At 39.3% G+C, this 16146-nt stretch overlaps 1 protein-coding gene across 5 annotated transcripts in view; it reads left to right on the top strand.

Moving 5' to 3' along the window:
• LOC143299818 (cAMP-dependent protein kinase type II regulatory subunit-like) overlaps nucleotides 1-15683 on the top strand; it is a 377066-nt gene extending 361383 nt beyond the window's left edge. For all 5 annotated transcript variants that reach the window (XM_076613280.1, XM_076613279.1, XM_076613281.1 and 2 more), the window contains 6 exons: nucleotides 363-464; nucleotides 1615-1689; nucleotides 2122-2187; nucleotides 9667-9727; nucleotides 10388-10456; nucleotides 11364-15683. In XM_076613280.1, the coding sequence (XP_076469395.1) occupies nucleotides 363-464; nucleotides 1615-1689; nucleotides 2122-2187; nucleotides 9667-9727; nucleotides 10388-10456; nucleotides 11364-11494 (504 nt within the window). In that variant the 3' untranslated portion in view covers nucleotides 11495-15683. The remainder of the gene's footprint in view (nucleotides 1-362; nucleotides 465-1614; nucleotides 1690-2121; nucleotides 2188-9666; nucleotides 9728-10387; nucleotides 10457-11363) is intronic.
• The last annotated feature ends 463 nt before the right edge of the window (nucleotides 15684-16146 follow it).

Raw genomic sequence — 16146 nt, 5'->3', positions numbered from 1 at the left:
ACAGCTGTGCAAACCAGCACTGTCGATGTATACAAAACACTCAAAAATAAGTCCAGGATATTTAGAATTAAATCCCAGCTTTAAAAAAAACTATGACACCACTTTCATATTTTGGTGAAAGGGCATTCAGAGGAGATGATACCCTGCACAGGCAGGCATGCACACATGCACGCATAGACACATATATATACACACTGACTGACTCACTCACCCACCCACCCACTCACTTTGTGAAAGCATTTTATAACATCAGTGGCATATGTACCTGTGCAGCATTCATTAAGTTTGTTTCCAGCCGTAATTTTGGAGCAAAAAGGTGAGAGAAGTAAGCATTATTGAAAAGACTGTTGACCTGTGTGCAGGACCGGACGACATTCCGGCGGATAGTGCTGAAGACAGCCTTCCAGAAGCGCAAGATGTATGAAGGGCTCCTGGAGAGCGTTCCTTTACTCAAATCGCTGGATGTAAGTGGCAGTGGCAGCTGATTGTTTGAGAGAATGACGCAAGGGCACTTGTTTGTAGAGGAGGAGGTTCCCCGAGTATAGAGATTTTCTGAACATACCTACCTCGTTAGAAATTGCCTGAACATGCATGATTGCTTAACTCACTCGGGACGACAAGTTTTCTCCCTTGCTTTTCCCCACAGACAGCCCATTTGTAAGGGTTTGGAAAAAAAATTACAAAAAATACAAAATACTGTGTAAGAAAATGAAACTTTCAGAACTGGTTTATTACGTGTTGAGCTATTACATATAAAAAAAATCAAATTCCTCATCTTATTTTTAGTTTTGCCATATGTAGAAAATACTGCCAATTTTTCACCCCGAATCACCATACCCATGCTCGCTTTCTGCATTAAATTCGTCATCATCCACCTCTTCAATGTCCGACCCTTCAGTTTGTAGCATTTCAAGTACTTCGGCAACCCTAAAACATTGCCGTCACTGCCTTGTTCGCTTCACAGCATTCTGAGAAGAGGCCGCTTTGCCAACAGGCTGGCACGCGAGCAGACGACCGGTCAGTGACTTTGTCAGCGTGTGTGCGAGACAGGCCACACATCCCAGACTAACCAGTCATACTGTTTGATTGTGGAGTGACCCAGAATAGCGCACTCTGCTTGGCTAATCACAAAATCACGTGTACAGCGCATGATGGAATTTTACTTTCGGAGAACGCTATTCCATTCCTTCGTCCGAAACCGAATACGTTTTGTGTAGGAATGCGTGACCTTCGTCCGGAGAGAGTTAAGCAATGAAATGATAGACTTGGTCTGCCTCATTGGAAACATTCAGTGCACAGCTTGGTCCCACAACATTTGTGACAGCCAGCCTTAGATATATTTTGGGTCGAACTGGCCAGTGATGCTGTTTACCTTTTGTGAAAAATAAAATTGACTGATATTTTGAAAGTTAATGTATACTGTGTTGAGTACCGTAGCAAGTATGTTTTCAGGTATGGAATACAGTTAAGAGATTTCCTGATGCTACCAATGAGTTGAATTAGTAATATATCAACTTCCCCCAGCTGGTCATCAAAGTAAAATGAAGGGTTCAGCAGTTCACTTTAAAACCCAGGCTATAACCATGTTGAGCGTGTTAAATATTTTTGTTTCAGCTGTATGAACGGATGAATGTTGCTGATGCACTGCAGACGAGGTCATTTGAAGATGGACAACAGATCATCAAACAGGTATTTAGACTTATTCTTAAAGCAGCAAGCTGTCTCATTTAGTGCACATTGACACACACATGTGGACACTCACCCATGCACAGTTTCATGATGTAAATAGTGTTCACACACACACACACACACACACACACACACACACACACTCACACACACACACACACACACACACACACACACACACACGTGCGCGCACACACACACACACTCACACACTCACTCACTCACTCACTCACACACACACACACACACACACACACACTCACTCGTTCACTCACTCACCCACCAACAACACAGAGCTACCATCTGGTCCATACCAAATCAAATGGTTTATCCTCTGCTTCATGTATCTAAACGGGTAATCAGATTTTGCTCTGAAAACTTTTCCCCTTAAACTTTGTGAGTGAATGAGTGAGTGTGTGTTGTGTGTTGCAGGGTGATACTGCTGATGTGATGTACTTTGTGGAGTCAGGGCAGGTGCGGATCGCAATGGTCAACAAGGTGAGCAGTGGTCTGACCATGGAGCTTATTATCTCCACGTGTATGAAAGTTGTTTAGCTAGGATCTGTTTGTGTACTGGAGTTAACTGGTGGACAGTGGAACCCTTCTTTGTAGCATGTCTTATTCAGGATTTCTCTGTAAGCACAGTTGGCATGATGAAAGGGGTTCATCTTTTGTTGTTTATAGTCCAGCCAAGATAAAAGGGGTTGGGGGTCATGGAGAATGCAGTGTAGAAAATGTAGGGGGGAAATATATGTGTATATACACGTTTTTTTGTGTTTTTTTTAAGTTTGATAAACAAATAAAATGCAGACATGTTTGTACAACTGTCTTTGTGGGGTTCCACTGATCTCTCGCCCGTTTCTGATACCTTGTGCATGCTTCCTTGAGTGTGTGGATGCTAGAAACTGCCTGTGCATATTTATTGCTGTTATAAATTCATCAGTGTTTATTTTATGTGACCAGATCCGTGTTTGTGAGAAATTTCAACACCGTTTAGTTGAAGCATTCAGTTAATGTATGTCCCTTTCCCAAAGTTTGTGTTGTACTGAATCTACACTGTCTGTTGATTCTTTCCAGCACTTGGCACTCTCTTGTTTTTAAATTTCCTGACATTGAAACTAGACAGACCATTGTACATATGGCCGGAGCTTTTTATTGTTTGTATTTTTGTATGTGCCACAAAGCTAGACATTGACGTTAGAGTACAAATAGATTTGTGTCTTCATCTTACATGATATAAAAAGTTGGTTTGAAAATTATGTCAGGCCAAGACAGAACTCTGGGGTTTCTACCAGCTCTGAGTTTTATCTAGAGAGCCTGAACATCTGTTAAACTCATTTCTCTTTTGATAGGCAGTTAGGAACTAAATATTTGCCTGTCAAAGTATGTGATCGCAGTTTACTCACCAATAATAAACCATTGTAACTGGTGCATACGTTTTGAACACTCACAACTCTCTCCTCTCTCTCTCTCTCTCAATCTGTCTGTCTCTGTAACATACCTCCCTCTGTATCCACCCTGCCTTTCCCTGTACCTGTCAGTTGCTATGAATTGTGCTCCACCAGAAATCTCTGTTAATACCTCTCCCTAATCTGTGTAGTAATCAGTGACCTCTTCCCCCCCTCCCCCCTCTCCCCCCATAATTCTGTCATGTATGATTGTTTCTAATTGTCACTCACTGTTTGGGGTTTGCAGGATTCGGTGAGCCAGGTTTTCCACTGATCTTCTCTTTTGCATGTTATCTTTTCCTTCTGTTCATTTTGACTTTCCAGTGTATGTGTGTGTGCTTATTTGAAGAAATCTGATTAAAACTCAAGAGTTAAGCTTTTCAGTAGCAAGTTTCTTCTGTTCATTAATGTCTTTCTTTCTTGGACCTTATGGTGAATGCAAACATGTGAAAGTTTGTGAAGTTGTCAGTCTATTATTGCACTGGAGATCTGATGTTAAGTGTTATTGAAAGCATGAGGACAGATATTCTATGCCTAAGTCCTGTTCCATTATTTCAGTGTCAGCAAATATGTGAAATGAAGTGAAGTGGTGAGCAGACAAATTAATTGTATAAGCGATGATGTTGATGTCAGATATATATCCTTTCCAGTTAGGGGAGGGAAGGGATGGTTTGTGGTATTGACACAACAGATTTCTGTTGCTTGGTTTTGCCTTACAAATGTTCTTGAACATGGAAACAGAGGGAACATTCTTTGAGCAGTATCCAGGATCACAGAGTCTGATAATGGTCTTGTTTTCTGTTGTCATAGTCATAAAAGCAGCAGCTCGGGCTGAAAGTTAGTGATCATGCACCAGAGGAAAAGGGGAGAGAGGGGTGTGCTTTTGGCATCAGAAGAAAGAATGGATTAAAATTCTATAACAAATAGATTATGGATCTTGGTTCTGGATCCTCGAAACGTCTAAATAGATTTACCGCAATGTAAGAATTGTGCCTGCTGAACTGACCCCTCAAAAAAAATATATCACTGAAAGTATAAAACGGACAAAAGATGAGAGAGAGGGACGCAGGGTAATATTGAAGTCATAAGACACGAATTTATGTAGACTGTAATGAACATATGTCAGTTAAATAGTAGTATAAGTAGGGTTCTTTCATATGGTCTCCTGTGAGTTTATTCAATAAAGAATGTAATGTATCATTTATGTACAGTAGAAAGTGTAGAACAAAATGTAATGCTTAGTGTAGCAATTTATTGTGCTGAGATTTGTACTGGGGTTTTTTTCTCTTTGTTATTAAAATCTATTTTGTTTGTTTTGATTTTATTAAACATTCATTTGTGATTGACAGACTGTTTAAATGTTCAGTTCTGTTTAAAAGATATTTACTAATTTAGTCCTGATTTAATCATCCTGTTTGACAGTTACTAATTCAGTTATAATTCTAAATTTCAGTTTTGTTTGGAAGTTGATTACTGGTGTATTCTTAACTGAATTGCTCCATTCTGTTTGGGAATCGGTGACTAAATTGGTCTTATATGCAAGTGCATGTCTTTTGAGATTGAGAGCAATACAGACTGGTTGTACTCTCCTGGTTCTATACCAGAAGCTGGTAGATGTTGAACATGCAGAAAGAAAAAAAAATGTGAACAGATGTCTGGTTTTTCTTTAATTGTAGTGGCTACATTTGAACTTGTTTTGGAGAAGGAGAAGATACTTCTCCCAGTCCATAGCATTTTATTGTTCATCATTATATAGTTAGCAAAGGGGAGATCAGCTGTATTTACATTGGGCATTAGTGGAGAGTAACACAGCCTTGTGGCGGCAGTGTGAAATGAGCAGGCCCTGTTGTTGGTTAAACCTCAGTACAGGTTACCTTGGCTGTCTCCCAGGTGTGGTTGTGCATATACTGACATGCTTTTTTTTTTTCTTTTTGGTTTACTGAATAGATATGTACATTTTTTACATACTAATATTAGGTACATTTGACATTGTTTCATTTTGCATTTTCTCTGTAATACAGGGCATTAGGCCATGATGGTCTTTCGCTTAGTTTTGTTTTTATTAATTTGATCAGATTAATAGCATTGTAGTGGTTGAACAGATAGCCATACCCTTTTGTTATGACTTTCATAGCAGTGCAAACTTTCGTTGATATTACTTTGGTATCGAGTGAAATTATGCTGTGGTTATTGTTTGAAATTTGGAAATATATTAGATTATCATTTGCAAATGCTTGTATCATCCTTTGCCATATTAGCACAAGATGATTGCTTTCGTTTATTAAATAAGAATTCAGTGAAATGTGTTGATGCAAATGAGTGTAAATCTGATTCTGTTGCATTGAACATTTCCAAAAGTTAGAAATTTTATTTTGGTCTGGAATGTGTTATGGTTCAGCAAGCTCAGAAACATGTAGATTTGGGCAGTTTGTGGAGTTCCACCTGTGGTTAGTTACAGCTGGGTTGTTCTTGGAACTCTGATTGCAAAATGAAAGTTGTCATTTATAGGAGATGATTCTTAAAGCTAGTTAAAGATGAACTGGCCCGTGTTCATTAAGACTGTGGGGAACTATGCCTCTACAGTGCTGTACAAATCTACAGTGATTTTTAAACACACTCATGTAGTCACTCGCACATACATATAAAAGAGAGTGAATGAGCAGCATCATTTTAAGAATAAATTTTACTTTTCACATTGATGTTTCTGTTCTATTAAGTGTAAGAAATAGTGAACATATCAACAACAGTCTTCCATATTTTTATATATCTCTTCTGCCCATTTTGGAGGTGGTATCTAAGCCAGAGGCAGGTAACATACAACAGGGTCAGGAAAACAACAAACAAAAAGGAGACTTGTGTAAATCTGTGTTCAAGTGTAACACTTTAGGGAAGTGCAAAATGCATGAAAGAGAGTGTGTCCCCAAAACGTTGTAACCCAGTGATGGCTTACCCCCCTGTTGCTCCACCCACTCCATCCAGACCTGGTATCCAAGCTGCAGGCAGATAGTGACTGACCCACTAGGGTAGCTTTTGCAGTTTGTGTTGTGCCGCTGATCGGTGACCCGTGTTTTGTGCGCACAGCCTGGGGACGAAGAATGTGATTCCATTGAACGGAAACTGTTGCGTGAAGCTTATGTTAGACATGAGGAGGTATATGTATGTGCCTGGAGTGATGTCATAACCTGCTGCACCGCGTGAACTGTGCACACTAACTTTCAGTTTGGGAGTGAGCAAAAACTGATTGTATTCTCTCTTTTTGAATCTCTGTCGCTCTTTCTGATTCTCTGTAGCCCTCTCGTTCTCTCTGTGAATCATTGTCTTTCTTGCCTTCCATTTTTCTTCTCAAAGTAACTCTTCACTGTATTACAGATAAAGGAAATGTTGATGATATTGAACAAGCCTTGGTGAACCATATTTAACTTTTGAGTTCAAACAAGTGATGTCTGTTTTTCACACCTTATATCAAAGGTTTATTTTCTCTTGAACATCACCACCATAATAGTTAATTCTTCACATTGTACACCACTGCAAAATGACAACATCTGACACATTTAGCAATTGCAGTACAATATGGTAACAGTTTGCTAGGGTATATGCTGTCAGATTTTATTAACGTGAGGATTGATAATTTGGAGATATGCAATGTCATTTCCCCTGGCATTGATAAACATTTAAATGTTTTGTTTATTATCACATCAGATGTAATTGCGTTATTGTTAATTTGTGCCAGGATTGCTAACAATAAGATGTGCAGCTTTAGAGCTGTTAAATATTAAGCCTTTCTGTGCATGACTCAGTCAGTCCAGTTGTCAGGAAATTATAGATTGTAATGTCAGGCACAATAGCTCAGTGGTCAGAGCATTGTATTTTTAATCTGTGGGTCTTGGATTCAAATCTTTGTTGTGGCTTCTGGTGGGTGAGGGGTGGAGATTGTTTTCCAATCCCCAAAGATCAGTGTAAGTGCAGACAGGCTTGTGCTTTCATGTGCACACACACATGCACACGCACACATGTGAAAAATCTGATAGTCCATGTCCTTGTTCAGTGGGTTATGGATACAGGAATATACTAGCATGTCCAAACGTAGTATGGCTGTCTAAACGGCAGTGTTAAAAAACACACAAAAAACAAAACACTCACACACACACACACACACACAAAAACAAAAACAAAAAAACTTGCACATACAAACACTTGAAGAGTGAATGTGTTAGTTTCAGCCCATGAACATAGGAGGAAGATTGTAATGAGCCTTTATTTGTTTATGACTCTAAATAACTAAAACATCAGTTGAACATCTGTCACAACATGATAAGTTTGACCACCAAGCTTTCTAGCAGAGAGGTTAGCGTCACAGATGACTAGGAGGTTGGTTAGTCTGGACCCCGTCATAGGCATAGTGTGGAAATGTTTGGGTGCTGTTGGGGAAGACTTGAAACCCCACAGTAATGCAATACACTCCACTTCGCTCAGCTGTTTAGTGGTGATGCCTTTGGCCCACAGAATGTTAAGGAGAAAAATACTGGCTGAGGGAAGACTGGGAACACTATGGTTGGTTTGTCTTATCCTCCTGCATCACATTAGTCTTCTGACCTCTGACAGTGTTAATGCTTTGGTAAACGTACTGATATGATGATGGCCAGGTCCTGAAATAGCAGAATCAGTATGAGTGTAATGATGGCTTTGTAAAACATAAATAAGCTGTGTTCAAATGTTTGAAGTGTTAACTATGTAAAACCATTGACAATGAAATCAGCAAAATGTCCGCAAAAACTGATGCTATAACTCCCAGTGCAGCATTGTTACTAATCATTGCCGCAAAACATTATTTTGGTGTAATTTGTCGGCTGTTTGTTTCACATACAGTGTATAAGAATTGAGATACAGGGAAAAAAAAAAAAAAAGTGTGTGTGTTGCCGTTTGTATATTGTTGGTTTGGACACTGGTTGGCTGTGATACACAGCATGGAGGTTGGGTTGGTGAATAATTTGCCAAAAGATGTATGAGTGCTCTTGAATATTGACTAAGCCCATGTCGTGTTTTTTTTTTCTCAACTGTTTCACAGAAAGAAAAATAAAAAGAATTCAAAATAAAAAGATTAACAATAAAGCTGGAGAAAAAAAAGGTTTTCAGTAATCATTAATAAAAGTGTGTACATGTATTAGCATTTGAACTGCTTTGTGTGTGCGTGTTTGGCTAAAATAAAAAGTGTGTAAATAGATCTTCGTTATGTTTGGCAAGGTTCTTTTGATGATAGTATGAAACATATGGAAGAGTTCCAATTTTAACATGTCTGTAGACTGTTTCGGGACAGTATTGTACGAATTATAGATTAAAAAGCATGGTTTTCTGAGTTTGACCGTTGTGACAGAAACTTTACTGAACAATATCAGTTGTATACACAAATATGTTGAATTGCAGATTGAATAGATTGTAGATGAAATGCTGTTACATGTTAAGACTTGTACAGGTTCATGCTCTCTCTCTCTCTCTGTCTGTCTCTCTGTTTCTCAGAGTAAACGAATTATTTTGCATAAATGCAGGGAAGAAAAACCTGTCTCACTCATTAGCACATGCATTTTTTGTTGTTTCATTGACTGGCTCGACTTTTTGAACTGTCACATAAACAAAACAGAAGAATAGGCTTTGATGTATTCAGATCTAACTTCATGGCTTTTTTGGTTTTGTTTAAAAGTTTGGTTAGGTCTTCATGTAATTATTTTAATGTTTCTATTACTGTTAGATGCTCCCACATCCATATGGCATTAACCAGTGTAAACTGAAGGCAGCAAATATCGTATTGAACATGAACAAACACTAAGTATGGTATTGATCATGAACAAACACTGACACCCCTTGTGGCTGATCAGTGCTTCAGGTCATATGGAACCCTCATGTTAAACATCACAAGTAGAAGTAATAATTGTAAAATCATTCGCTGTGTGGGGTAGGGTTTCTTAATTTTCCTACACTGGTCATGAACTATACGTCCATGACCTACCCCATGCTGTTCATTCTAAAACTTACTTTAATTGCACTTCTTGACAGTCAGCTGGTAGCAGACTGTGTTGATCAAACAAGTGTTTTGCTTTTCACTTCCAAGTACTGGACTGGTTCACTGAGGTCCATGCTGTGTACCACAGTGACAGTAATTACATGGTACAGTCTAAGATTTAATCTTGGACTCATTTCGTGGTATCTTTTTCAACAGTTATTCTTGTCAGCAAGGTATGTGAATGATCTGAAACAATAAGACAAGTGTCTGGTATTGTTTATATTACGAATGACATGTAAAAGTTATGTATTACTTACGTGGTATTGTTATTATCTGGTGTTATGTATGTTGTGGTGTGTGGCATGTCTGGTGTTATGTTTCAAGTAGCTTGTGTCATGCTACAAGTGTCTTCTACACTTGTATCAAATCTGATATTATGTATGTTATAGATGTCTGGTATTACATCTGATGTTTGTGTTGCCAGTGTGTGGCATATTGTGTGTGTGTAACTGATGTGTGTTGTTTATCTTCCAGAATGACCCGTCCGCAGGGGAGAAAGACTTGACGGTCGTTGAGAAAGGGGGGTACTTTGGGGGTAAGTGCAAGGTTTTCATTTCATTCACTCCTTTCCAGCTGCTGTCCCTTCATTTTTGGATCTAGTGTCAGTGTCCATGTTTGTTAAAAACCTGACACGGAAGAAAGATGTGACCGTGTGTTTGGTGTAGGGTTTTCCCCCCATGCTTCAGAATAAAGTTGAGTGTGTTGTTAAAGTGTTGTTGTTTTTTTTGTTTTGTTTTTTGTTTTTTTTTTTTCAGTTGCTCAGCTTTTGGAACTGTGTTCATTGTAAACTGCACATGGATAAAATAGTGTGGTAAAGAATGGAGATTTGAAGATGAATTGTTAAGCTTTTGACCATAGACACAACCTGTAAAATCCACCTTTAAATATTGCTGAAGAAGTGGCTATGACTCTGATACGATGAGACTGTACAACTTGTCCAGTGTGTGCAAGAGAGCAAGGTTTACATGTTCATATATACAACTGTTTTGTCCAGGTGCTGGTGTTCAGCAGCGTAGTGTGTCTGCAGGGTGACCAGTATAAAACTAGTGGTTGTGTATGACATGGTCAAAAGGTAGGACCTGAATCTGTCTGCTCTTGTTCACAGCAGTCATTGGTGATGTGAATTGATGGCTGTAAGAGAAAGCCATGTATGATTAGTTATATTAAATGTTGTGACCGGTGTGTGCATTTTCAGAGCTTGCACTGGTCACTCATCAACCTCGAGCCGCCTCAGCCTATGCACAGGGCACTGTCAGGTGTGCCGGTAAGTATTGCGGCTCCTTAGAATATTCATGAAAATGATGTCGTGTGGCTTAACCTGTCCTATGAAAAGGGTCCTTCAAAACAACGTAATAGATGTAGAAATACAGGATTTGTTAACATTTTTGGCTGGAGTGGTAGCATTACACACTGCTAGCTTTTTCGTTGTTCTTTATAGCGTCAGTACAAGTACCACTGTCAAGGTTGGCAAGCGTGAAGTGTTGCTGGTGTATGTGTTTAGTTCAGCATCCGGAGAGTATGGTGTGGGTTGATAGTGAATCAGAAAGCAGTCTGCTCAGCTTCCACAGTGAGACTGTCATGGATAGTGGGTCAGGACTGGGCTGGTGTTGGACACTCGTTCCCACCAGGCTAAGATTAATCTGTCTTTTTTGTATAGTTCATCAGTCATAATTTGATCTGCATGTTTCAAAATCTGTTTTCTTTTCTGTTTTGTCAGTTTTTCTTTGTATATTTCAAACACCTTCACAGTTTAAGTCATTAGACAGGTTTTTTTTTGGATAGAATTGTCAGAGTGTGAAAATTGTGAACATTGTATGAAACTTTAGTGCTAAATAAGTGTTTTAGGTAATCATTTTTAACATTGGAATGGTATTTGGTATTCAGTTCATTTGGTATATAAAATCTGCATTCGAAACTAATAAAAATGATTGTGAAATGAAAAAGAATTTTTAATGCTTTTAATTTTTATGAATTTAAAAAACAAAACAAAAAAAAACTTGATTCTGGACCATGTGTGTGTTTTTGTGTTTCTCAGATTGTATATCCAGAAAAGGGCAAGTAAGTTGGGTCCCCCCCCCCCCCCCCTTCTGTACGGAAGTAGTATGCAAGTCAATTGATGGCAGTGTCTGTGGGTGCTCCCCGATGGTGAAGTGCTGACCTGCTGTTTTCAGTGCTGGACGTGCAGGCCTTCGAGCGGCTGATGGGCCCCTGCATGGACGTCCTGAAGCGCAACATCAATGAGTACGAGGAGCAGCTGTCGACCATTTTTGGCAAGTCGGTCACCATGCAGGACATACGGTGAAGTGGTTTCCCCTGCCGGCAGGCTGCACTACTGCTGCTGCTGCTGCTTTCAAGTGGTGTCTGTCAGACTGCAGACCAGTTCTTCCATCCCACCCCCATTGTCCTCGTCGGGGTCACAGTTGTGTATACACCTCTCTGATAGCTCTCTGTATGGACTGCTGACCTGAAAGTTATAGGGGTTCTGTGTGTTGTGGGTCCTTCTATCTGCCTGATCTCTCTGTCTCTCTCTCTCTCTCTCTTGGCAACCTATAGCAGGCCTTTGGGGTGGTGTGGGGTGGGGGGAGCAAGCCTTTTTTCCCCTTCTTTCCTTCTGTTTTTTTCTTTCTTCTTCTTCACCTTCATGAGCAAAACTGCCATATATTACTGAATCTGTGGAAGACAAGTGTATTTATTGAAAGGTACATCAAGGACTCAATATGCAAGTAGTAACATCAGTATGAAAATGAAGCATAGTGTCTCTGGGCAAAACCATGTCCCAGTACATCAGTGTAGCATAAGGTGTTGACAGATTCAATCAAAAAGTTTGACCTTGTATGGAGGGTAGCAGGGAAGGCAGAAGTGTTGACGACCATGTTGCTGTGTCGCAGTGTAAGTTCATTTTCCCCGTTTCTTCAAGGTATGATTTGTTGAATAATGAAATGCTGTTGTTACCGTTGTTACATATTTATTGGCACCTGTTTGTATATTTGTCTTGACTGCATTATGTTTTGTACAGGAAAAGCTTTTTGCAGAGTTGAATGTTGTTTAAGATCAGAGGAATGAAGATATTGGAGTTAAACTTTCTTTTTGTTTTCCTTCCCCCCCCCCCCCCCCTCCTTCCCTTCCCCTCCCCCATATCTGTTTTGTTGATTACAACATAGAAAAAGTGAATTCATTGATTTCAGTACATGTTTACTGTCATTTATTGAACAAGGTCTTGCCAGCACATACAGCTGATGTTTTTTTTTTGTTTGCATAATGGAGGATCACAGTATTTTTCAGTGCTTTGGATATAGCTGTAGTTCTAGTCAGTTTCCAGTGCCAACATCACTCAAGTTGCACTTCTCAGTGTTTTGCCATGAGCAACAAAATTGTTCACTTTATGTAATCCGTTTTCATGGAGTCATGTTTAACACCCTCTTTCCACACACTCTGGTCCCCCGAGTCTTGCATCGAATTAATAGCTTTCACCAGAAGACCGGTATGTTGGTTGAGATCCTAAAACAGTTGTTTTTAAATCAAGTATTTGCACTGCTTTGACCCTCTCTCCAGTCATGTGCATGCAGTCAATACTGTACTGGTACATTGTTCAGCTAGATCTGATTCTGTTGGACGGTTTAATACATAGTTTTGGAAAAAAAAAGAAAAAAAAATCCATTGAAAAAGAATGACTGAAACTTAAATTGACAGTTGACTCATACGTCTTTGATCATTTCATCTAAAGGAAACAGAGCATTGATTTTGCTGCTTTTGTTTTGAGCTGTTTTATTTTATTTTTGTTTTCTTGTCACATTTTATACAGCTGATGTGCGCAAGGTGATCAAACCATCTGTGAACCCATTTTCTTTGTACATGCCATTGAAAATCTATGGGAAAATGTGTTATGTTCACAACATGTTTATATGATTTTTTCACATGAATGGCATGTAAACCCAGCATCCTGAATGTTGACTGTGTTGAGCTAAGCTGTGATTGTCCCACCCCTCCAAGAAAGGTCAGCTCCTGTATGTGTGCTGTTGTAACCTTTATTGAGGTTCCCAACAGCTGGTAGCAGTATACATTCTCACAATATGTTAGCCTTTGAGACTGTCATTGAACAAGCACTCAGCAAGAATATCTTCACTTGCACAGAATAATCAGCTGTAAATTGTTAGTGTAGTTGATGAAGTGGTTGGCATGGTTCTCTTGGAGCAGTTTGGCTTTATTTAAGGTGACCCATTCCAAAGTGTTGTCACTCAAGGTGAACAGGACTTATTCACTGGTATGGTGTCATTGTGAAAGTCTGACATGTATTTTTATTTTAGAACGGACAGTACAGTTTAAGTTGTTGTTTGTCTGCATTGTGTTTGTCATGTGCAAGATAGGAAAGGCTGGCTTCTATTTCATGTCCTACTACCCCATTCCCCCTCTTTTTTTTTAATTTGTCTGCGTGCGTGCGTGTGTGTGTCTTGTTAGTTTGAAGTACATGTCCCTGATAAATCTTTGTTGCATTTTTCTTTTTCATATTTGATAAATAATGGCACTTTTTAAAAATTCAGTTCATGGTCCTCATTTCTGGCAACTCCCAAGGTGTTTCTTTCGACAAACAACTTGTAATGGTTGCATATGTATGTGTGTGCTTTATGATTTTGAAATGGAAAGTTTGCTGTGGGTTGGGAGAGGAAAGGGGGGGCAGGAGTGGGGGGGTACCTGTGTGACAGTTGATGTGCTGTTTTCAGTGATATAACTTCTGTGGTTGTTGTCCTCACTTCAGGTCCCAGAAAATGGCACAGCTTGGTGTTACTTCATGTGTGGGGCCCCTGGGATGAGGCTTTTGACTGTCAGCATGTAGATGTGTGTTCAGTTTTCTACTTTCTCAATGGCTTTGGAGAAGTGTGCTACCCAAGAGACCCAACCATTCCTCGCCGGAGGTTAGAATTTGGTCTCAAGTTGAAGCTGACCTGTTAATTTCAGACACTGATACTCTGCATGTGCTGGTCCGGTGACTGAAAACTGTTTAGCATCCTCTTGCAATAGCATTATTAGTGTTTGTGTGGCTTTATGAGAACCAGTTATTCAACAAACTTGTGATGTAATTGCCCACATAGATATCACACAATACCAGCAGTCCAGTTTTGGAACTCTGTAGAGACTTGATTACCCTTGCTTGAATTGTTGCCCTTAAAACGAAATGCAGTGTAACAGTGTTTCCTTGAGTGTAACCATTGTATACAAAAAGAAAATAAGTGTTGCTGAAGAATAAATTTGCAAACCATAGACGTCACATGCTATGCTACTCCTTTACACGGCTTAGACTGTCGACTTGCATTCTGCAGACTGCAATATAACTTGATGATGTAAGCAAAGCCAAAAGTGCGTGGCATTATTCAGATATTAGTGGTAGTGGCTTCCCATCTGGATTGTGCATATTGACATTTACACCATTTATCAGAGAAAAGCCAAAACTATCACCCTTGTTTAGTGTGGTTCTGTTTCTTTGCTGTGGTATGCCACTGATTATTTTGCTGTGGTTACAATAAATGATAACCAGAGGCCTTGTATTGGAATAGAAATGGGTCTTCAGTTGTAAAATAATGCAGGCAAGCAGTTTAGACATTCAGAACAAAAGGAACAAAGAGTTCCAAAACTTCTCAATAAAGAGCAGATAAAAGTTCTGGTCTTATTTTCAATAAATGAAGTGACCAGTTATTTATCGATTGATTTGACAGTTTGATCTGTGTGACTGGGTATTGCGTGTGTAGTTAGATACTTGTTTGATGCTGGCCAGTCATTGTAGGCCTTTTCTCCCAGTGTAAGTAAGTGTTCTTTGTGTTGATGACAAACTTGGGGAGGGGACGGGATGTAACATCTCAGGAGAAAAATGATGGAATCACAGCTGTCATCAAAACTAACATGGCGTTAACTTTTTTACATCATGAACGGAAGGGATGCCAGCTTGATAGTGGAGATATATTTTCTCATAATGTATACATTTTGTGTATCCATGTCCCCCATGTGTGTGTGATTGTGCATGTTTTTATTTCCAAGAAAATGCATATGTGATGTTGCTATGAGGAAAGTGTCAGCAGTGTGATACAACTGAATTAATTATCCATGAAAAGGAAGCCAGGCTTGGCAGTAGTATGACTCTTAGTCTGGCAGCCTTCCCATTCTGTGTGTGGATGGAGTGACTTGAGCTGCCCAGGGAAGACTGGAATGCAGTCATTTTGTTTGAACACACTAGTGGCAAGTTTTGCTGTGTAAAACTATCATTTGTGAAGTCCAGATGGGTACTGATTGCGTGCATGTTTTAGCCATTGAGGACACACAGTGTTGTCTCCACCAGTTTTCATAAATTGCCATTCAGTTTACAGTTCTTCCTCCATGTTTGATTTGCTTTCTTTTTCATCTTACCTGTTGTTGTGTTTGATAGATCTGAGTTTTAGTTTTGTCAACAGAACACTTTATAATCAGTTATGTGAGTGTATAATTAAATGAATACCACAAGTTTAGTGATGACTTTGCTTGACACTTGATTGCAGGAAAGAACATACAAAACATATTTTGTTGTGACCGCATTGCACAAGACTGAAACTTTGTGTTCCATATGGGGTATCCTACATCGTACACACAATCACTGATGATTTTGGCTTCGAGGATGCTTTTGGACATTCCTAGCATTTTTTTTTTTGCTAGTGTGGTTTGAACAAAATTGAACTGGGCATGTTCTGTATGGCAGCTTTGGAACCCATGTAGTCAAGTACTGGTAACTAGTTTAGCTGAAATATTATCCATCTTCACTGTTCTTGTCCATATGAGGCTGACCCAGCTGACATCTGGGTCTGTTGGTTTCATTCATTTATTGTATCCGTCAACTTGATATACCACATTGATTTGATTCGAAAACTATTTCCTTCCTATATACCACATTGATTTGATTCGAAAACTATTTCCTTCCTAATCGGCCATTTCCTT

The sequence above is a fragment of the Babylonia areolata genome, chromosome 25, assembly GCF_041734735.1.
Source record: "Babylonia areolata isolate BAREFJ2019XMU chromosome 25, ASM4173473v1, whole genome shotgun sequence".
NCBI classification, from domain to species: domain Eukaryota; kingdom Metazoa; phylum Mollusca; class Gastropoda; order Neogastropoda; family Buccinidae; genus Babylonia; species Babylonia areolata.
This window is presented reverse-complemented; position numbering and strand designations above follow the sequence as displayed.